At 42.5% G+C, this 19,819-nt stretch overlaps 2 protein-coding genes across 2 annotated transcripts in view; one reads left to right on the top strand and one right to left on the bottom strand.

Moving 5' to 3' along the window:
- Positions 1-19,819, bottom strand: part of gorab (golgin, rab6-interacting) — a 292,517-nt gene that overhangs the window by 228,386 nt on the left and 44,312 nt on the right. The window lies entirely within an intron of this gene.
- Positions 1-19,819, top strand: part of kifap3a (kinesin-associated protein 3a) — a 101,211-nt gene that overhangs the window by 40,968 nt on the left and 40,424 nt on the right. Inside the window, exons 12-14 of the mRNA XM_077583144.1 lie at positions 4,527-4,635; positions 13,370-13,482; positions 16,017-16,182. Of these exons, the coding sequence (XP_077439270.1) occupies positions 4,527-4,635; positions 13,370-13,482; positions 16,017-16,182 (388 nt within the window). The remainder of the gene's footprint in view (positions 1-4,526; positions 4,636-13,369; positions 13,483-16,016; positions 16,183-19,819) is intronic.

Genomic DNA, 19,819 nt, shown 5'->3' with positions numbered 1-19,819 from the left:
AATTGGTGTGATTTGTGCGTGTCAGGGAATTCCTGTATTCCAGCGGCTTTTTTGTTGTTGCCACCAGTCATTCTCCATCTGGCATAGGGATGCCTGGATTGGAAATGACACGGGTGTCTCCTAGAAGATAATAGGATGTTGTACAAGAGGCAGAAAAAATATTTCTCATCTTTTATATATATTTGAACAAAAAGTGGCACGTCCAAAAATATTCATACCTTTCTAAAAAATCTATAGAAAAGCCTTTATTGTCTATTACAACCTCCCTCGGTTGGGTAGACGGGTACTGACTGTTGTTTGTGCCTATGCACTGAACAGCAGCTCAGAGTACCAATCATTTTTGGAGTCCTTGGAGGGTGTGATGGAGAGCGATCCCTCTGGGAACTCCCTCGTTCTGCTGGGGGACTTCTACGCTTACGCGGAGAAGGACAGTGAGACCTGCAGGGGCGTGACTGGGAGGAACGCCCCTCCAGGTCCAATGGTGGGGAAGATGCCGGTCCAACCTGGCAGACCCAAACATATTGTCAGGGTCTGCTGGGAACGTCTGGCAGAATCCCCTGTCAGTTTCAACACCCACCTCTGACAAAACTACTCCCTTGGAAGGAGGGGGACTTTGAGTTCGAGTGTACTATGTTCCGTGACTCCATTGTTGAGACAACCAATCAGAGCTGTGGCCGTAAGGTGGTCGGTGCCTGTCATGGCGGCAAGCCCCAAATCCGCTGGGGATACAGTCAACCTGAAGGAGTTTTATCGGGCCTTTTTGGCCTGTGGCACTCCGGAGGCAGCTGATGGGTACCGTCTGGCCAAGCTCAACGCAGCTTCAATGGTAACTGAGGCAAAAACTCAGGCTTGGAAGGAGTTCAACGAGGCCATGGAAAACGACTTCCAGACAGCTTGGAAGAAATTCTGGTCCACCATCCAGCATCTCAGGAGAGGAAAGCAGTGCACCACTGTTGCGCACTGTGGCTGCTCACTGTGGAAAGAGCGATAAGCGATAAAAATGTTTTCAAATTCCAGAAATTCCAGGGGTTACTGTGCAAACTATTATTTTAAAAAACTGCAAGACATTCTGCAGTGGAAAATTTCAAAGGACATAACCATAATCCAAAGTTGACACCTGTGTTGGCCAGGAACATAGTGAGAGAGGTGAAAAAGAATCCAAGGATCACCACCAAGGCCATATTGGTGAATGTGGCCTCTGCTGATGGCAATGTATCAAGGCTGACCATCCAACAGACACTGCACACTGCTGGGTTCTACAGTCACGAACCAGAAAAGACACAACTTCTCCGGAAAAAGCACTCTCAGCCTTTGCAAATGGTCATCTGGGCAAAGTTGAATATTTCTGGTCTTAAATTTTATGAACAGTCCGTCCGTCCGTCCGTCTTCTTCTTCCGCTTATCCGGGGTCGGGTCGCGGGGGCAGCAGCTTTAGCAGGGAAGCCCAGACTTCCCTCTCCCCAGCCACTTCAGCCAGCTCCTCCGACGGGACCCCAAGGCGTTCCCAGGACACCCGAGAGACAAAGTCTCACCAGCGTGTCCTGGGTCGTCCCCGGGGCCTCCCGCCGGTAGGACATGCCCGGAACACCTCCCCAGGGAGGCGTCCAGGAGGCATCCGAACCAGATGCCCGAGCCACCTCAACTGGTTCCTCTCAACGTGGAGGAGTAGCGGCTCGACGCTGAGTCCCTCCCGGATGACCGAGCTTCTCACCCTATCTCTTTTTTTTTCTTTCTGGAGAGCTCAGTATTGTTCATTCGGTAATTTTACCGATTTGACATGTCATCATCATTGCTCTCGTTTTTTTTTTCTTCGTTTTTTTATATATACAGTATATATATATTTTGTATTTTTATTTGTATGTGGGTGAATATGTGTATGTGCGTGCGTGCATTCATTAGTTCACCTAAAACCTATTAAAAAAAATTATATCCCATACCGTTTCCCTAAACCGAACACTTCCAGCCAGAGTCGTGAGGCCGTCAGGAAACCCGAAAAGGGACCAAAGAAAAGAAAGGAAAGTGAAATCCAGCACCGACCAGACACCACCCACCAGGCCACCAACCAGAGTCCTTCACCAACCCCAGAGACATCTAAATTTCAACAAATCAGGGAGACCTCAAGAGACCAAAGGAGAGACTGAGGAAAGGAAGGAAGGACAGACTAAGCGGAGTGAGATCCACAGACACCAGCCTCCACCGATTCAATGACCTGAGGAAGATTGTGTCTGAGTTTCGATAGATGCTGGTGTGGTGGATCTGGCGTGCATGAAAATCTCCACCAAAGAGGGGAGCCATTGACCCCCGCCAGGATAGAGCAAGCGCAACACCTCAGGGCCCCCCAGGCCGCGGTAGCGCCAAAGGACGACCCCCGGGCCCTGCAGGGGCCACTGGCCGGAGAGCAAACTCAGGAGCAGGAGCGCCCCCCACCCCAACGCGGCCCGCGCCCCCAACCCAACGCAGTCGGACGGGGCACTGCAGGCCCGCCAGGAACCCCACCGACCCACAGACTCCCCGAGGGACACGGTCAAACGCCTTCTCCAAGTCCACAAAGCACATGTGGACTGGTTGGGCGAACTCCCACGAACCCTCGAGGACCCTGCTGAGGGTGTAGAGCTGGTCCACTGTTCCACGGCCGGGACGAAAACCACACTGCGCCTCCTGAATCCAAGATTCGACCTCCCGACGGACCCTCCTCTCCATTACCCCTGAATAGACCTTACCTGGGAGGCTGAGGAGTGTGATCCCTCTAAAGTTTGAACACACCCTCCGGTCCCCCTTCTTAAAAAGGGGAACCACCACCCCGGTCTGCCAATCCAGAGGCACTGTCCCCGATGTCCACGCGATGCTGCAGAGACGTGTCAACCACGACAGCCCCACAACATCCAGAGCCTTTAGGAACTCCGGACGGATCTCATCCACCCCCGAGGTCCTGCCACCGAGAAGCTTTCCAACCACCTCAGCGACTTCAACCCCAGAGATAGGGGAGCCCACCTCAGAGTCCCCAGACCCTGCTTCCTCAAAAGAAGGCGTGTCGGTGGAATTGAGGAGGTCTTCGAAGTACTCTCCCCACCGATTCACGACGTCTCGAGTCGAGGTCAACAGCACCCCATCTCCACTATACACAGTGTTAACGGCGCACTGCTTTCCTCTCCTGAGACGCCGGATGGTGGACCAGAATTTCCTCGAAGCCGTCCGGAAGTCGTTTCTATGGCCTCACCGAACTCCTCCCATGTCCGAGTTTTTGCCTCAGCGACCGCCGAAGCCGCATTCCGCTTGGCCAGCCGGTACCTGTCAGCAACCTCCGGAGTCCCACAGGCCAAAAAGGCCCAATAGGACTCCTTCTTCAGACACCAGCGGTGAGGGTTTTATTTATTTATTTATTTATTATTATTTATTTTATGAACAGGTGAAACTAATTAAATTTTTTGGCTACAATGATGCATCCTTTATTTGGCGATGAAAAGGGGTAGGTCTTCAACCCAAAGAACACCACCCTCACTTTCAAACATGGTGGTGGGAACCTAATACTTTGTGTGGGTTTTTCAGCCCCTAGACCAGGGTACCTAATCACAGTAAACGGCACCATGAGGGGGAAAAAAAGAGAGCTACTTGAGATTTCCCAAAACAACATTGGGCAGTTTGTGGTGAAATTTGGTCTTGGACATCAGTGGATAGTTTATCATGTCAAAAATCCCAAAACACACAACCAGAGTGGTTAAGAAATTGTTTGCAGATGAAAATATTGACGTTTTGCAGTGGCCCAGACAGTCCAGACTTGAATTCAGTTGAGAAGGGAACTAAAGCTCACCGTGATGGCAAGAAAACCCTCCAACTTGAAAGAGATGGAGCTCATCGATAAAGATGGGCAAAAATATCAGCCGAGAAAAGCAAAAAACTGATCAGCAACTATAGAATGTGTTTTATTTCCTGTAATAGCCAATAAAGACTTTTCTTTTAATTTTTGGGAAGGGTATGAATAATTTTGGACGTGCCAATTTTTTGTTTAAATGCAAATGCGAGCTGAGAAATAAATGTTTCCACAGTGATGCCTTCTTGTACAACATGCAATTATCTTCTGGGAGACATCTGTGTGATTTCCAATCCAGGAAAAAATTGCTGTTTGAATTTTAACGTTAAATCAAAATTTGCCGGGGGTATGAATAATTTCGGGCTTGACTGTATATATTGAATGAGAGGAGAGAGGGATAGTCAGGTAGTTTTGCTTTTGTTTTCTTGTTTCTTCAATAAGGGATCATAAAGCAACTGTATTTTGTATTTACTTGGGTTGTCTTAGTGAGATTAAATTTGGCTTCATAACGTGATCTAGCTGTGAGAAAAATGTAAAATCACAAATTAAGAAGACGGAAAGTACTTTTTTTCCAACTGACTATTATGTAGGTAAAATTTACAAACGTTAGTCTTAAGCATATGAAAAGCAGTGTTTGAAATTATTTGTTAAACATAATTACATATCGTTTGTTGCTTTCAAATTAAGCGATGATGCAATTTGCCTCTTGTGATTAACAGCTCATGAAGATGATTTATGACTTGGGAGAACAAAAGATGGATTTTGAACTCATCTCGCTGTGCGTCAACTTGGCTGCTAATAAGGTCAATGCCCAAGTCATGTGTGAAGGTACGACATCAGAAGGGTAAACATGATTGTCTAGTGCAGGGATAGGGAACCCTGGTCTTCGAGAGCCACTATCCTGTTTTTGATGTCTCCCTCCTCCAACACAGCTAACTCAAATGATCAACTCCTAAGCAAAGTCTGTAGAAGCCTAATAACCATCTTGTTCATTGAATCAAGTGAGAATCTAGAGGGAGACATGGAAAACAGGCAGAACAGTGGCTGAGGGTTCCCTACCCCTGCTCTAATGGTATTTAGACTTTTTTAAGCACCAACACTAAAAACAACAAATATATGGGAGTCCACTGTAACCCATTTACCCAGTCACGTCTTTTTTTTTTAACAGTACTATGATCTCATTTAACTTTTCTTGATATGTACTTTGTTTTTATTTATCTCACAAAGTACTAGACTGTTTCCCTTTTTTTTATCTGCAGAAAAAGTTGTTTTCTTCCCAGTAGTTAGATAATAGATGGATGGATGGACACACATAAGGCGCACCGTAGTATTGGGCGCAGGCACGGTTAAACATACGCTAGCTCAAAACATATGGTAGCATACTTTTATGCTAAAACATACGCTAGCATGCATGTTTTTAAAAAAGCAGTGGAGCAAAACTGAATTTTGTTGTACTTATTGAAGTATTTAACAATGTAAACATGCGGCTCCTCAGAAATGATGCCGGCTTTTGCGAAAGCTCAAACAATCATGCAAAATGACACATTAGCTCAAGCATCCACAATCCATTGACAAAATGTGGCGTAACTCGCACGGCGCTGCCTCCAAGTCTTAGTAAACCATCGATTCGTTGAATTTGAATTCTCTCGCGGCTGCTTGATTTCCATGTTCTTCCGCGTAACTGATAGCTTGCAGTTTGAACTGTCCTTTGTAAGCGTGTTTATTCGTAGGTGCCATTTCGGGGGATTTTAACCAAACTTATGTGGTTATGCCTAATGCACATACTGGCACTACATACTGTACCTACTGGGGGCGTGTCTTGACCGTCCGCATTCCGTCATCTTTCAGTTGACTCTTTCACATTCTCATCATGTCCTCAGCCAGATGCATGTATATAAGCAATGTGTCGACGTGTCAAGTGCAGCGCTTACCGAAGTCGCACGACAACATTTACAGATTTTTTACCTCAGTGCACATATAAAGCACACCTCACCATGAGACGCACCGTCGATTGTTGAGAAAATTTAAGACTTTAAAGTGCGCCTTATAATTGTGAAAATACAGTAACTTGACACAAGTGGGATATTTAAAAGACAAAAAACAAGTTCAAAATAAATTAAACATGACAAAATAACACTATTTAAACACAAAATGTACTTACCCAAGGTAGAAGAGCCAAAGTCCCAAAAATAATGTCCAAAAAGCATATCAATGTAAATAAAAGGCAAGTGTGGCTATTGTTTACAAGTACAGTAGCTCTCTATATACACAGTTATTGCGTGAACTTAACTCTTCAGCGTGAACCCATGTGATATGTGGTCTCACGCACTGCACTCGGTGTACGGACACTGCTCCGTGTCCATACCGCAGACAGTGTGAACCTGCCTATAGCAGACGGCCAAATATGTGCAGACTAAAGACACATGAGGAGGACATGAAATCAACTTGTGTTGTTCGGTGTAAAAGTGAACACAATTTTCAACCGAGCATTGCTGGAGCATTCATTATTACAGGGATGTGATTTTTCCGCTAATTCGCGGAATTCCGCTTTTTTTTATCTCCCCCCAAAAAAAAAAAAATTTTGATTTTTTTTTTTTGTAGTAGTAGTTCATTGTGTATGCACATGACTCCGACAGATAACATCTTCTGCTATAACAAAGACATTTGTGGTATGCTCTAATATGAGTTACTTTTCATTTGGTCATGATACAATTATTTGTTCATGAAATTCGAACTCTTCAACATTATTTATGTGTTAACTTAGTAATCACATTAGTTAGATATGATGATATTCTCAGTGATAGTTTTTAAAAGCAAAGGCAGTCCAATGTTTTTGAATGTGACTGATTTTGAGTTGACTAAAACTGCCATTTTATATGGGATAGTTCAATATACATTGGACTGGACCTAGCTGGGTGCCAGCGGCCCCCAGACCCCCGGCTAAATTTTCAGATAATTTCACTTTGGTCAAATCACATCCCTGTTATTAGACACACTCTTTCTGACCAAAATAAATAAATAAATAAAAAGCAGATGGTGGTTGGATAATACTGAAGTGACCACATATTGTTAGGCCAAGATAAACAATCCGAGGTAGGTATTTTGCCGTGACCAGCAACTCGCCACCTAGTAGGGCTAGTATGTAAATGCACTGTAGTGTGGTTATCTATCAATAATATACTGTACATCCCTGGCCTGTTTACAGTCAAACATGGTATGAAAAGTCTGTCCTGGACTTCTTTAACTTTCTCTTCCTTTCTAAAACATGTGCTTCAAACAGGCAGATTAAACTTCCGTGACTTAGTGATGTCACGAAGACACGGAAATGCACTCGACCGCACCGCCTCGGGTTAGTGGCACTGCCTCTAGTAAAGGTTTGTCAGACCCACAGAAATTCGAGAAGCTGCACCCTTTTTTTTTTTTCTGCTGCAAAATCTCCCATGACAACAAGGGCTTTAGCAATCTTTCTGGCTGCACAAATGAGCATCCCAGTCTTTTTTTATTTCCGTTGTCCAAGTCTTTGAGAAGACAGTGGATTAATTTTATTTTTGAAGTACGTATAGTGATGGCATTTCTCAAAGAACTGTTTTGTTAATTAAAGCAACTTCAGAGTTAGATTTGCAACATGTTAAAACATAATGAATGGATCAGTCCCAGCGGTGTGTGGCACGACTGCAAATATGAAAGATGCAAGTTAAACATTTTATTTGGATTTAGACTTCCTTCCTAGGGCTATTGCGATATTCAATAAATCAATTAGTTGCGCGATAATTAGGGGCGCACCGATTAAACATTTTCGGCTGATCACCGATCTTTGAAATTGCCTGACTTGCCGATCTTGATTTTTGCCGATCTTGATTTTTACCGATCCTGATTTTTTCTCTCTCAAAACCAAACACCTAAACCTTCAATGTTCCCCCTTTTTTAATTATTGGAAAACACTGAGCAATACCTGTCAAACAAGGTAAAACATGTTTAAACTGTACATTAAGTAGTTCTCTCAAATATAAATGAAAGGTTTAGAGCGTTGCTTTCCAAACTACTAAGATCCTTAGTCTTTTTTACTTTTTAAAATAAAACTTATGCAACAGGTTACACTGCAGGCCTGTTTTGAGATTTTACCCCCCAAAAAAGTGCACGGCAGTATCAGTAAAGTGTCCTTCCTGAGTATCATTTCCTTGTAGTGCAAAACGAATAAATGTCTAAATGCAGTGTCAAGTAAAATATTCTACAAAAAAATTAATTATATATATATAATTAATTATTATGCAGCATGTTAAACATTTTCAAAGCCAACAACTAACAAGATTTTACACAGAACAGGCAAGTTGTCACAACGCAACTCCAGTTATGCATTAATGGAAGATTTTTCTTGATGAACAAAAGCATCTCTGCTTTACAAAGCATGAACTCTTGCATGCTCCATTACCTATTGAGCTAACATTGCCTTAAATTCTGCCGCTAAATTAGCAGCCGTGTAAAACCCGACATTTCTTTGCAGTGTAGAAGTACTTTATGGCGTTCAAATTTTTTTTGTCTATCCACTGCGTAGTAGGACTCAACATCGACATTAAACTTACGTCAGAAGTCCAGATATCTGTTGTAAAGTTGAGTGTCTTTGCATCGGCTCCTAGCAGGCTGTGAGTGTGGCTCCAAACTTTTTTAAACAACAAGTATTTCCGACTTGGCAAATCATATCGTGGGCTCAAGTGCTGCATCAGGCTTCTGAAGCCTCGGTCCTCCACGACCGAAAAAAGTTGGTCATCTAATGCAAGGAACTCCATTATTTTTCTCGGGGTAGATTTGCTCCTTTCGCTGCTCATAAGCGCCAACAGTGGTCCATTGTCTGGCTCCTTGCTCGCGCTAGCTTTAGCTAAGTTAGCCTTAGCTTGGTTGCTAACTTAAAACGCTGCATCCTCAGCAGTGTGGTGGTTCCTTAAATGACAAATGAGGTTTGTTGTATTGAATGCCTTGCGTGCAGTCCCACCACGACTTATTTTGCCGTTAAAATTAATTCAAATTAAGGAAAATCGAAGCCGATCGACCGATTGATCGGTGCACCCCTAGCGATAATAAAAAATTAGCTTGATAACTTTGCCGGACGCAATAATTCTCAGCCATGTACGTGCATGTTTGTTTACATACATCATTAACATTCGCGCTGATCCATTGCTTCACTCTGTCAGTCTCTGGGTAAAGCCCCCTTTCTATTCACTCACGCGCACACACAAACATGGTCACCCGGGCGGGTAAGCCAAACACGCTGCCTGCACCGATGGCACCACTACGGAGCCCCTAAAGCGGCTTTTAAAACCAGTTAAAACATTTTAGTTTGCATGTGTCCCACCAGGTCTTTATAAGTCTCATTTGTGGGCCGCGGCATTAGCGCTAATAGCCATGTAGTATTATTGCTAGCAGCACACCACAGCTATCGGTGTTGTTTTTATTCATTGCTTATGGTTCGAAGCCTGCCGAAAAAGCAACACTCGCTACGTGCACACACCCTCGCAATCCTGTGCTGCTCAGTGAGATATGGGCTTTACCAAAGACACTGGGTGGGAAATAAGTTTGACTACTAAACCGTGCTTTGCGCAATGAGGAGTGAATCATCTTGACACGCACTCTTGGAGTTGGTGCTGTGCCAAAGTAGTTACCCCCAAAATAATTTATATCCCCTGCAGGTACGCATGTTTTTCAATAATCGCATGAAGAAGACATGTGTGTTTTAGAGTTTTAGAAACAAAGTTTTGTAATAAACAACAGAACAAAAGAAAAGCAAGAACACACTTGCATTCTGCAGTGGACTCTGGGTGCGTTCAATGTCCACGCACACAGTAGGAAATCTCACTATACATAGAAAAAGCTCAAACAACTGATGAATCGTATTGTTTTTTTCGGTTTTCTTCAAAATTTTTCGAAGTTTTGGTTAGGGTTAGGAACTAGGAACATTCTATGTTCTTTTATGTGGTAAAAGTCATAAGATCCCGCGGTAGGGGATACAAACCTCCTCGGGGGCAACCACCCCGGCACAACAGTGGCACCTCATCAGATTCAGCGTGAGGGCCCTTGAGTAGGGATAGCCATCATTTGGAAATAATGCCGAACGTAACTGCTCATGTGTGGGAATTCTTTGGATTTATTTATTATACCATTATCATTATATTAGTTGAAAAATTATATGAAAACCGCAATATTATCGCTTATCGCAATAATTTCTGGGGCAATTTATTGCCAAGCAAAATTTCTTATCGTGACAGGCCTATTCCTTCCTATCCTTTCAATTAGAGATGTGCCATATCATACCTTCTACCATATTACCGGTTATTTTTAGTGGCTTAAGTGGGAGCTACGTTTGTCGTGTGGAGGTTGTCTGGTTAGAAGAGGTCAGATATGATAAAGCAGACGGTGGTTGGATAATACTGAAGCGGTCGCGTATTATTTGGCCAAGATGTAATCCGCTGTGGTTATTTTGCCTTGACTGGCAACTCGTCACCTAGTTGACGGGACTTTGTGACGCTAACTGGCCGTAAGTTGTGACCGCGCAGTGGCCTAAACGTGCACATTTGTGTTATTCATAACAGCTTGTAAATGTCTACAAGCAATCACGGCGAATTAGAGACATTCACAGCAAAATAACGCTCGCAGGAGAGTCGCTAGTTACGGCAAAATAACCACTTGCAAACTAAGGCTACAACATAGTCTCTGTAGTAACGTTATGCTATATTTTTATGGTCAAACGTTAGGCCACTTTTCCACATATTAAAAGTTTGTAAAAGATATGTCTGTTCGCCATGGTTGAGTTGTTTCGTATTCACAACATTACATGGTTACCGGAGCCAAAGCCACAGCTCCTTTGAGAGAGAACGATATGACCTTCGCGTGGCCTGGTGCAGCTATTTACATAAACGTAACACGCCCTTAAAACATGCTCTACTGAACGGAGCTTCTTTTTTTTATTGCTGATTTAGGGACAGCAAAAATGTTATAAACATCCGACTTACGAACATTTGAACAGATGCGAACAAGGGCTGACTGATGTCCACAAATGCCATATTTCGCTCAGAAGTTAATATTTTAATGTGCGCACCACATCATACATTACGGTAAAGTACTGTACTGTTAGTTCCCCTCTCTGCCACAACCCCTCCGAGCAGCACCGCGCCATTTGCACATTTCAATTACCTCTCTGTCCGGCAATGCACGGCCGGCGCAGACGGGGGCCATGGCGCACGCACTCTTGATGCACCCAATATTGGCACCACAATGTGTATACATTTCAGAGACTCTCCTGGAGGATATTCATGAAAAGCAGCCCTCAGTCGTATTCTTTATCAGCGTAGTAGCAAAACATACAATATCTCTTCAGCTTTGAAATCACTTGAATCTGACTCGGCGATCGCCATATTGACTCATACTCATACACTGGCTCATACACACCAAACACATTCATGTGCCCTTCACGAACAGTCGGAAAACATACTTTCCTGAGAACGTTACACCTAAAAATTCCTTCCACTTTAGTAGCTTCACATGAACTCAACTCAATAACCCCTCCACCATATATGTACAGTAAGCATGTTTATTTTGTTTTTATAGCATTGTACTGTGTAAAAATGTTATTCAATTTACGGTGAGAAAAAGTGGTTCAGATAATGGATAGATGATGTAATTTAATGTATTTTTTATGTAATTTATATACTGTATAGAAAGTATATACTGTATATAATTTAATTTGTTTCATTTAAAAAATATATTTTTAAACAAAATGTTATGTGATTTGACTTAAAAAACAAATATGACTTACAAACAACCTTTCGGAACCCATTGTGTTCGTAAGTTGAGAACTATCTGTATTTTAATATGTGAAAAAGTGGCATAATATGAGATCTTTAAACAACATTGTATCATAATTTTGACTTTTGCTTCTCTCGATCTACAAAATGTAATAATCGAAGAAAAACAATGTGCGGAACAGCGTAGTGCTTTTAGAAGTTCCCTGCGTTGTGAAAGTACTCTGAATGCACCATGCTGATTGTTGCAAGCCTGGGGCGCAAAGCAATGTAATTCTGCGGTCCCCAAGCTGTCATGTTCTGGGCTTGCAGGCTGTGCTTTCAGGTATTGTTTGTTTTTGTTTGCAGCAGCAGCCTGACTGCTGGGTGGCGCCATGGCAATTCACACACCTGTTCCTCATTTGTGGTTAATCAGCCTGCCTATTAAGAGGCAGCTGAGCAAGCCGTCAGTGCCACTTGCTATCCTTGGTAGCCAAAGCTTAGTTTTGACTTCTAGCTCTTGAACCTCGATTTCCTTGAACCTCATTAAGCCTCGTAGTTTATAATTAGTGTAGTATTGTGATTTTGAGTTACTGTTTCTTGCCCCTTTTTTGTGCAAGCTCTTTTTGTTTCTATTTCTTCCACGATTCGTGCGTGGACTTTTTGTTAATTGCTTTCTCCTTGCTGTGTACAAGCGTTTTCTGTTGAACTTTGTTAGTTGTGTGCTTGTAAAATTAATTTAGTGAAACCGTATTTGTTGTCCGCGTTTCTGGGATCCACTTCAAATCCTAGGAGAACTTAGTGTCCTTTAAGCTGTTTTGACACCCCAGTTGGAGTTAACTGTAAAACTAAACACACGAAAAGAATTACAACATCCACTATATTTAAATACAAATCATGCTTCATTTTAAAAATATTGCTAACCTAGCGTTAATGCTAAAGTGAATTGAGGATTCCATTCAAATGCTGAAGGGAAATTGGCATTGACTTCGGGAGTGACAGTCCTTCAAATAACAAATATTCACACACAAATGCTGTGGAAATACATACCTATAGGTAAGATAACATTACTCAAAGGCAGAAATTCATTATTTTAATAGAATTCAATGGCAACTTCTGGTCTCATTGTAAGTGTACATCATGGACGGCACCACACTGCCGCTAACAGGCCAAAACACGCAGGAACAGCCAGTATTTGTTTTAATTGCTATTTCAGTATGTTCTTGTTTTACTTTCTTACTAATTTCTAAATTATTATAATTTCTTATTTATACACACCTCAATTTAACAATTCAGCAAATTTTCAACTTGTCGATTTTTAGAATGACGAATTAATTGGATTTATTGTCCAGCCCTAATAGTTAATCAGGTTATCCACGGGGTCTTAAAAAGTCTTTAAAATCTTAAATCCAACAATGTGAGTTTAAGGCCTTTAAAATGACAAAAATTCTCCTGAAATCTCATATTAGGTCTTAAATACGATTTTAAAAGATTTTAAAAATCTATTGATCTTACTTTTATTTAAAACATGCATAAACTTCGATCAAGTGTTGGAATGTTTTGATTTCTGAGGACGTCATAATCACATAGCTATAAAGCGGAACGATGCTAGCATAACCCCAAGTCAGGTTAGGTTTTGTAAAACACAGTGTAAAACACAGAACACAGTGTGTATGTAAATACATCAGTTTTTTTTGGCACATATATTCTACATGTACAGGATAAACATTTGGAAGACCCCCAGTGAGGCCATGTATGCTTCTACCTTCAATTCGTTATTTTTCCATTTGTAGGTAATGGTTTGAAGATGCTGATGAAACGGTCAGTGAAACTAAAAGACGTTCTGGTGATGAAGATGATCAGAAATATTTCCCAGCACAATGGCCCAACCAAAAGTTTATTCTTGGTAAGTATTAAAGAGTAGGGCTGTAACTATCCACTGTTTTGGTTGATTATTGAAATCATTATTGGACTTAATGGAAGCCAAATGGGTTGTGCGTATGTGTGGTGTATGTTTTTATACACATAGACAAAATTGTTGGTATCCCCGTTTCAATGAAAGAAAAACCCACACTGGTCACAGAAATAACTTGAGTCTTAAAAAAGTAATAATCAGTACAAATTTAAAGGAGTATTGTGGACTTGGTTGCTTTTTTTTACTTGCGACTGCCACCTCTGGCCTTAAGCGTAACTGCAGCCTCTGTGTTAAGCTCGTGCATGGTGCCAGTCCTCTCTCCCCTCCTCAAGAACCTGATCTGCAGTGAATTAAAAGACGTGAGCATTCGTCAATGTCATTAGTCAATCCGTCACCGAAACGGGAAGTCCGTCATTGACGGCTTGCCGAATTTATTGATGTTTACATGGACGGACGGAAACCCCCTTCCATCAATGCTTAGTTCGTCAATTTTTCGAAGTTTCCCCTCAATTGTCAAATCATCGACAAAATGGGCGTCCGCCATTGACGGATTGACGGACCTTCCGTCAATGTTGACGGAATGCCCACCTCTGGCAACAACTTTCTTGTACGGGTACCCAAGACGCTGTGAACATGTATGCATGTTTTTGTAACGATCAACGCAGACAGACTGCTGCTCACAAAACAATACCATGGCGTGTACAAAAGCGAGCCAGGAAAGCATATTACATCGACATGAACGGCCGCAGCGACTGGGTATCCATCGGCTGCTTGAAACTCGCCTACCTAGAGGACAATCGACCTAAAAACATCTTGTAATCATTGCAGCAGTGACAGTTGGCTTCCTTTCTACTAAGATAAGATGTGATAACAACTATACGTCAAAGTAAGATGTAAACAATAATGATGACAAATAAAGGTGGAAAGCAAAAAATGGCTGATACATAAGTGTACCTGTGTTGCACATTCTGTTGTCTGCATTCTGGTTTCACGTCTCGTGGGGGAGAGGGGACTCATAGGCAGCTCGTGTGCTAATTCGGCTCGCGGTTTAGTTTCTTGCTTCTGGCATCGGCCGCGGCCAACAAGATACTACTAGCCGGTTGTGTGAAGACAAATAAAAAAAGGGAGATTACCAACAACGTTTGCTCGCAGCATTCTTGTGAGACATCACTGTATTGTTCGTCAATAATTTATATTAACAGAAGAGTCACATGTTTCCAATACTTTCAAGAATACGTCTGAAATAAAGACTTGATTTTTAGTTGCTTGATTTGATGTATTATGAGGTACAAATTAATTAGAGCTTTATTGTGTATTTGAACTACAGTATCATGGTCTAAAATATTACGAGATAATAAATTCCTTGCAAGCAACTGGACTATATCACCGTATAAAATTAGATTATCTGTGCAAGCAATTCATTCAGAATTGCTCAAGCATTGTCTTATCATTATCTTTCTGTCATTTTATCAGTTGAAGTAATCTTTGCTGGTCTGTAAACAGTGGCCTCTTGCCAGAGGAGTTTCTGTCTGCTCGTGGTCGTACAGGCCTGTGCGACTCATACACGAGCATCACGGAGGCTGAATTTACACTTAAGTCCAGAGGTGGCAGTCTTGTGTAAAAAAGATTCAAACTTCATTAAATCAGCTTTATAGCAATGGTAGTTGTAAACTACGGGGGTTGTAAACTAGCATTTGCTAAACTCTGTATGCGCAACATCAGCTGCTAGCTCTGCTTAGTATCTATGTCTGATTGCATTGTCCCTGTTAAATAAACTAATAAAATGAAATTGAAAATTGTTATTACAAAAAACGGCCATCAGGTGGCAGTGGAGTATAAGAGATCAACCAGGGTTGATACCATGTTGCAAAAAGGCTTCCCCCCCGAGTGTTTTAAACAGATTTGCGAATAATGATGAAACTTAGCTATATTCGAATGCTAATTGCTGTAAAATGGAAACAGATAGAAATATACTTTTTTTCCTAATGCAAGAAGATGCTTTAATCTTTCTCTTGATAGGTTCCATGTTTTTATAGCAATAGAACACAATTTTCTGTGGGCTTTGCAAAATCTGTCAAAATACAGTAAAACAGCCGGGAGCGAAGGAGGTAGCTTCAGTGAAAATGGCTGGGAGTGAATTAGTTAATATGGGAGTACTTGTAGCAGGAAACAAAACACACAAATCAACATTTAAGATAGCTACCAAACAGAATCACTCCGGAACATTGTATCTTTTATGCTTGTTTTCGCCTTAATTCTACTTCCTCTTTTATGTCCGCTTTCGGACATTTGCTCTTTCATGTCTTTTTCTTTTATGTCTGCTTACATAAACAAATGATCTGTGTGCAAAATAAAACGACAGTTACTTTCCAGCTCTTGACACGTTCATTCCGTCTCCTTACACTATTACAGCTCTAACAGTAATTGATCTTGCATGATAAAGCGTCCATCCATCTCCCACAAGATCATGATCAATGAGATCATTCCATTTTGTTCATTCATATGCCTCTTTTGCTGACTGGTAGGACCATGTTGGAGACTTGGCGGCTCAGATCAACGTGGAAAAATCAGAAGAATATGTGATTGAATGTCTTGGAACACTTGCAAATCTGACCATTCCTGACCTGGACTGGGCACTAGTTCTGAAAGAGTACAACTTGGTGCCATACCTGAAAGACAGGCTTAAACCAGGTATGATTACGTTCCATTTTCACAGCATATAGCAAATGTTTTAAATTAAATGAACTCTTTCACTGCCACTGACGTTTAAAGACGTCAAGTAAAAACCTACGCTTCACTGCCAATGACGTCAAAAGACGTCATCCAATGATTTTTTATTTTTTTTTGAAACGGGTAGAGGAAACCCTCCCGCATGTCTGGTCAAAGTTTCAAGTCTGTCTGTTGTGCCTAAGGACTATTTTTGGCCCCTAGAGGGCAGCGATGACTCTCTTTTGACAAGATCGGGTGGGGCGTCAGTAGTATAAAAGGCCAGGCGGGGCTAGAGCGTCGAGGAGTAGGCGAGAGTTGAGAAGAGACGAAAAATGGCGACCGACGGTAAGAAGCAGACCACGCTTGATCGATTTTTTGGAAAAGGAGAAGCATCAACCAGTGCTAAAGTGCACCATTATGATGACCGCGATGATGATGGTGATAAGGAGGTTGACGCCGAAGCTGCAGCGTTGACGCGGCGGCAGCTTCGTTCACGTCCTCAGGCCTCAGAGGCTAGCGGTGCTAGCGCCGGAAAACGTCGTGCACGACCGAGCACTTCTGCACGCGAGGACGTTCAATCCGACGAAGGTGATAATGATGGCGACAATGAGGTTGATGCCGAAGTTGCAGCGTTGACGCGGCGGCAGCTTCGACCGCGTGTTAAGGCCTCGGAGGCTAGCGGTGCTAGCGCCGGAAAACGTGGTGCACGACCGAGCACTTCTCCGCACGAGGACGTTCAATCGGACGACGACGAAGAGTATCCTGAGTCCGATGGATATTCTTCGGAGGAGTGGGTACAGTCTGACCACGGAGAAAGTGATTCGGACAGTATTTCATCCGCAGAAGACGTCGAAGGTAAGCACAAACTTGCTATGAGATACTTTTCTAGCACGCTGCTAGCACCTCGTGTAACGTGAATGTGCATTCATAGATCGTGGATCGTGCTCACAGCGACGTCCCACTGCAAAGACGACAAAGAGAGGTATAAAAAAAGTGTTTTCAATACACCGCAACAACAAAAGAAAACGCTCTTTCGATATTATTGTAATTGTATATATTTCTTTCAGCTGCAGCTCAGAGTGACGCTCCTCGGAGTGAGCAGAATAAAGGTCCATCAACCAGTGGATCCAAGAAAAAACGTAAATATATATATTTATATATATATATTGCATCACACTGATCTAAAATGAATATTATATGATATTGAAATGTATATTTGCAGATCCCCAAAAATCTGGCTGGCATGAAGCAGGCTGGCAGCCAAACTCCTTCCCCTTCACTGTGGAGCCAGGACCAAGAGGTGCCGCAGCAGAGCTGAATTCAACCCGGCCAGTTGACTTCCTGCAGCTCTTCATCACAGACGAACTTCTGCAGCACATTGCTGATCAGACAAACTTATTTGCACGTCAGTCAATGCAAAAACGGGCTGAAAGTCTGCCACACTGCAGGAGTCGTGCTTGGAAGCCGGTGTCTGTGTCTGAGCTCAAAACGTTTTTTGCACTCCAATTCCTTACTGGGTATATAAACAAGCCCAGTATCGAAATGTATTGGACTCAGGACGAAATAGAGACGACACCATTCTTCAGTCGCGCAATGCCTCGAAACCGCTTCCAGCTCATCTGGAGTTTCCTGCACTTCAACGACAACGAGACGGCACACAGTTCAGACGACAAACTATTTAAAATTCGTCCTGTGTTCAATCACGTTGTAAACAAGTTCAAGGAACTGTTTCAACCGGGCAAGAATATTTGTATTGATGAGGGAATGATGAGTTTCCAGGGACGTCTTTCGTTCAAAGTGTACAACCCCCAAAAGCCGGTCAAATATGGGATCAAATCATATATTTTGTGTGACTCCCAAACCGGCTATTGTTTCAATATGCAACCCTATGTTGGCATTAGTTGTTCTCTCCCCGATACAGTGTTCAACTTACTGGATCGTCTGCCAGGAAATGGGTACACACTATTCATGGACAATTTTTATAACTCTATTGCTTTGTGTGAACGTCTCCTGGCAGCGCGCACCAATGTTTGTGGAACGCTGAGGAAGAACAGGGGTGAACCCAGTGAGATAACGTGCCTAACCAACACTGGCCTTGGGGTGGGGGGGAAACTGGTAAGGCACAACACAAATGTTTTAATTGTGGCATGGCAGGACAAACGTTTGTTGAGGATGGTGACAACGTTTCACAAAGATGAAATGCGGACAGTGGAGGTGTGGCGGAAGGCACAAAAAAAAAAAGTGCCTTTCGAAAAAACCAATTTGTGTTGTGGACTACAATTCCAAGATGAATGGAGTGGACAAGATGGATCAAAACATCTCGTACCACCCATTCACACGGAAAACCTTGAAGTGGCACAAAAAGTTTGTTGCGTATCTTTTCCAAATATGCATGTTCAATGCTTACATATTGTACAAAAAAAAAAATGGGACGAGTCAACCTTCAGTGGGGACAACCCGTTTCGGAAAACGTCTGGCAGTGAAAGAGTTAAAATATTTTATTTTATTTGTTGGAATGCTTATGTTGTTTCTAACTTTAATTATTATTTCAGGCACTTTTTATTCGCCACACTTTTTTGCCATGCAATAACTTCCATATAATGCATCCGATTTACACCGTTAAAATTTCAACTTGCTTCAAAAATTTCACATTTCATCTGATTCCACATTTCTTAAGTTTTTGCACAATTTAACGTTAAATATAAAGTTTTCCCCATTCGTTTTCAATGGGAAAGACTGAACTGGCGCACTTGAATGCAGCAGTGTACGTACACCGATGTACTGATGTCACCCACTCACGTTCATTTACTCTAAATGCATTTCCGTAGCGAGGGTGAAGCCTCGCAATTTAGCATGCTTTGGTGCAGTGTGGTGAGCCACCACTGGTGGGTGGACATTTCGGTGTTGATTCCGAGCGGTGGCTGGGATGTCCCCCGCAATCGTCTCACCATATGCGGAGAGCATGGCTGTGTCGCCGGCCTCTGCCGACACCCAGAGGTCTGTCTTCACTACCGAATCGAATTATGCTGTAAACTGCATGGCTTTACCATCATTACATGTTACAACTAGTGCTGTCTCGTGATTAATACTTTTTTTTCAGTTAATCGCACATTTAATTTATTGTAAAAAAAAATCCCCTGATTTTTTTTCTTTCCCATTATTTTATCCAATTTTAATATCGTTAACATGAATATGAGGATTGATTTTTTTATACATTTTTTTCAGCCACTCAACAGCCCTTTCCAATCAAAATCAAAATTGGGGCAATGTAAACACACACACACACTTACATTGGTGTTGTTCTGATAGATGCCGTATATTTACTAAGCAAACTTATGCAGGGTCTATACAATAAATTAGGCCCACCTGCAGTGCTCCAACACAGCCTCGAGCCTCTTCAGTTTCTCTTGCTCAACAGGCATTGGCATGGCGGCAATGGGTGTGTGCAGGACCAGCGTGGCCCTCTGGGGATCAGCATTTCGCAAGACGCGCTTGACCATTTCCAGAGTACCATTCCAGTTTGGTTGGCACTTCTTGGGCAAGTGACTCCTTCTCGTTGTGGGCGACTTGTTGTTGCTCAAGCTCCACTTGGTTTGCTGGATTGTGCTTAAAGTGTCCC

The sequence above is a fragment of the Vanacampus margaritifer genome, chromosome 13 (assembly GCF_051991255.1).
Source record: "Vanacampus margaritifer isolate UIUO_Vmar chromosome 13, RoL_Vmar_1.0, whole genome shotgun sequence".
In the NCBI taxonomy this organism is placed as follows: Eukaryota; Metazoa; Chordata; class Actinopteri; order Syngnathiformes; family Syngnathidae; genus Vanacampus; species Vanacampus margaritifer.
Note: the sequence above shows the minus strand (reverse complement) of the source record. Positions and strands in the feature narration are given on the sequence as shown.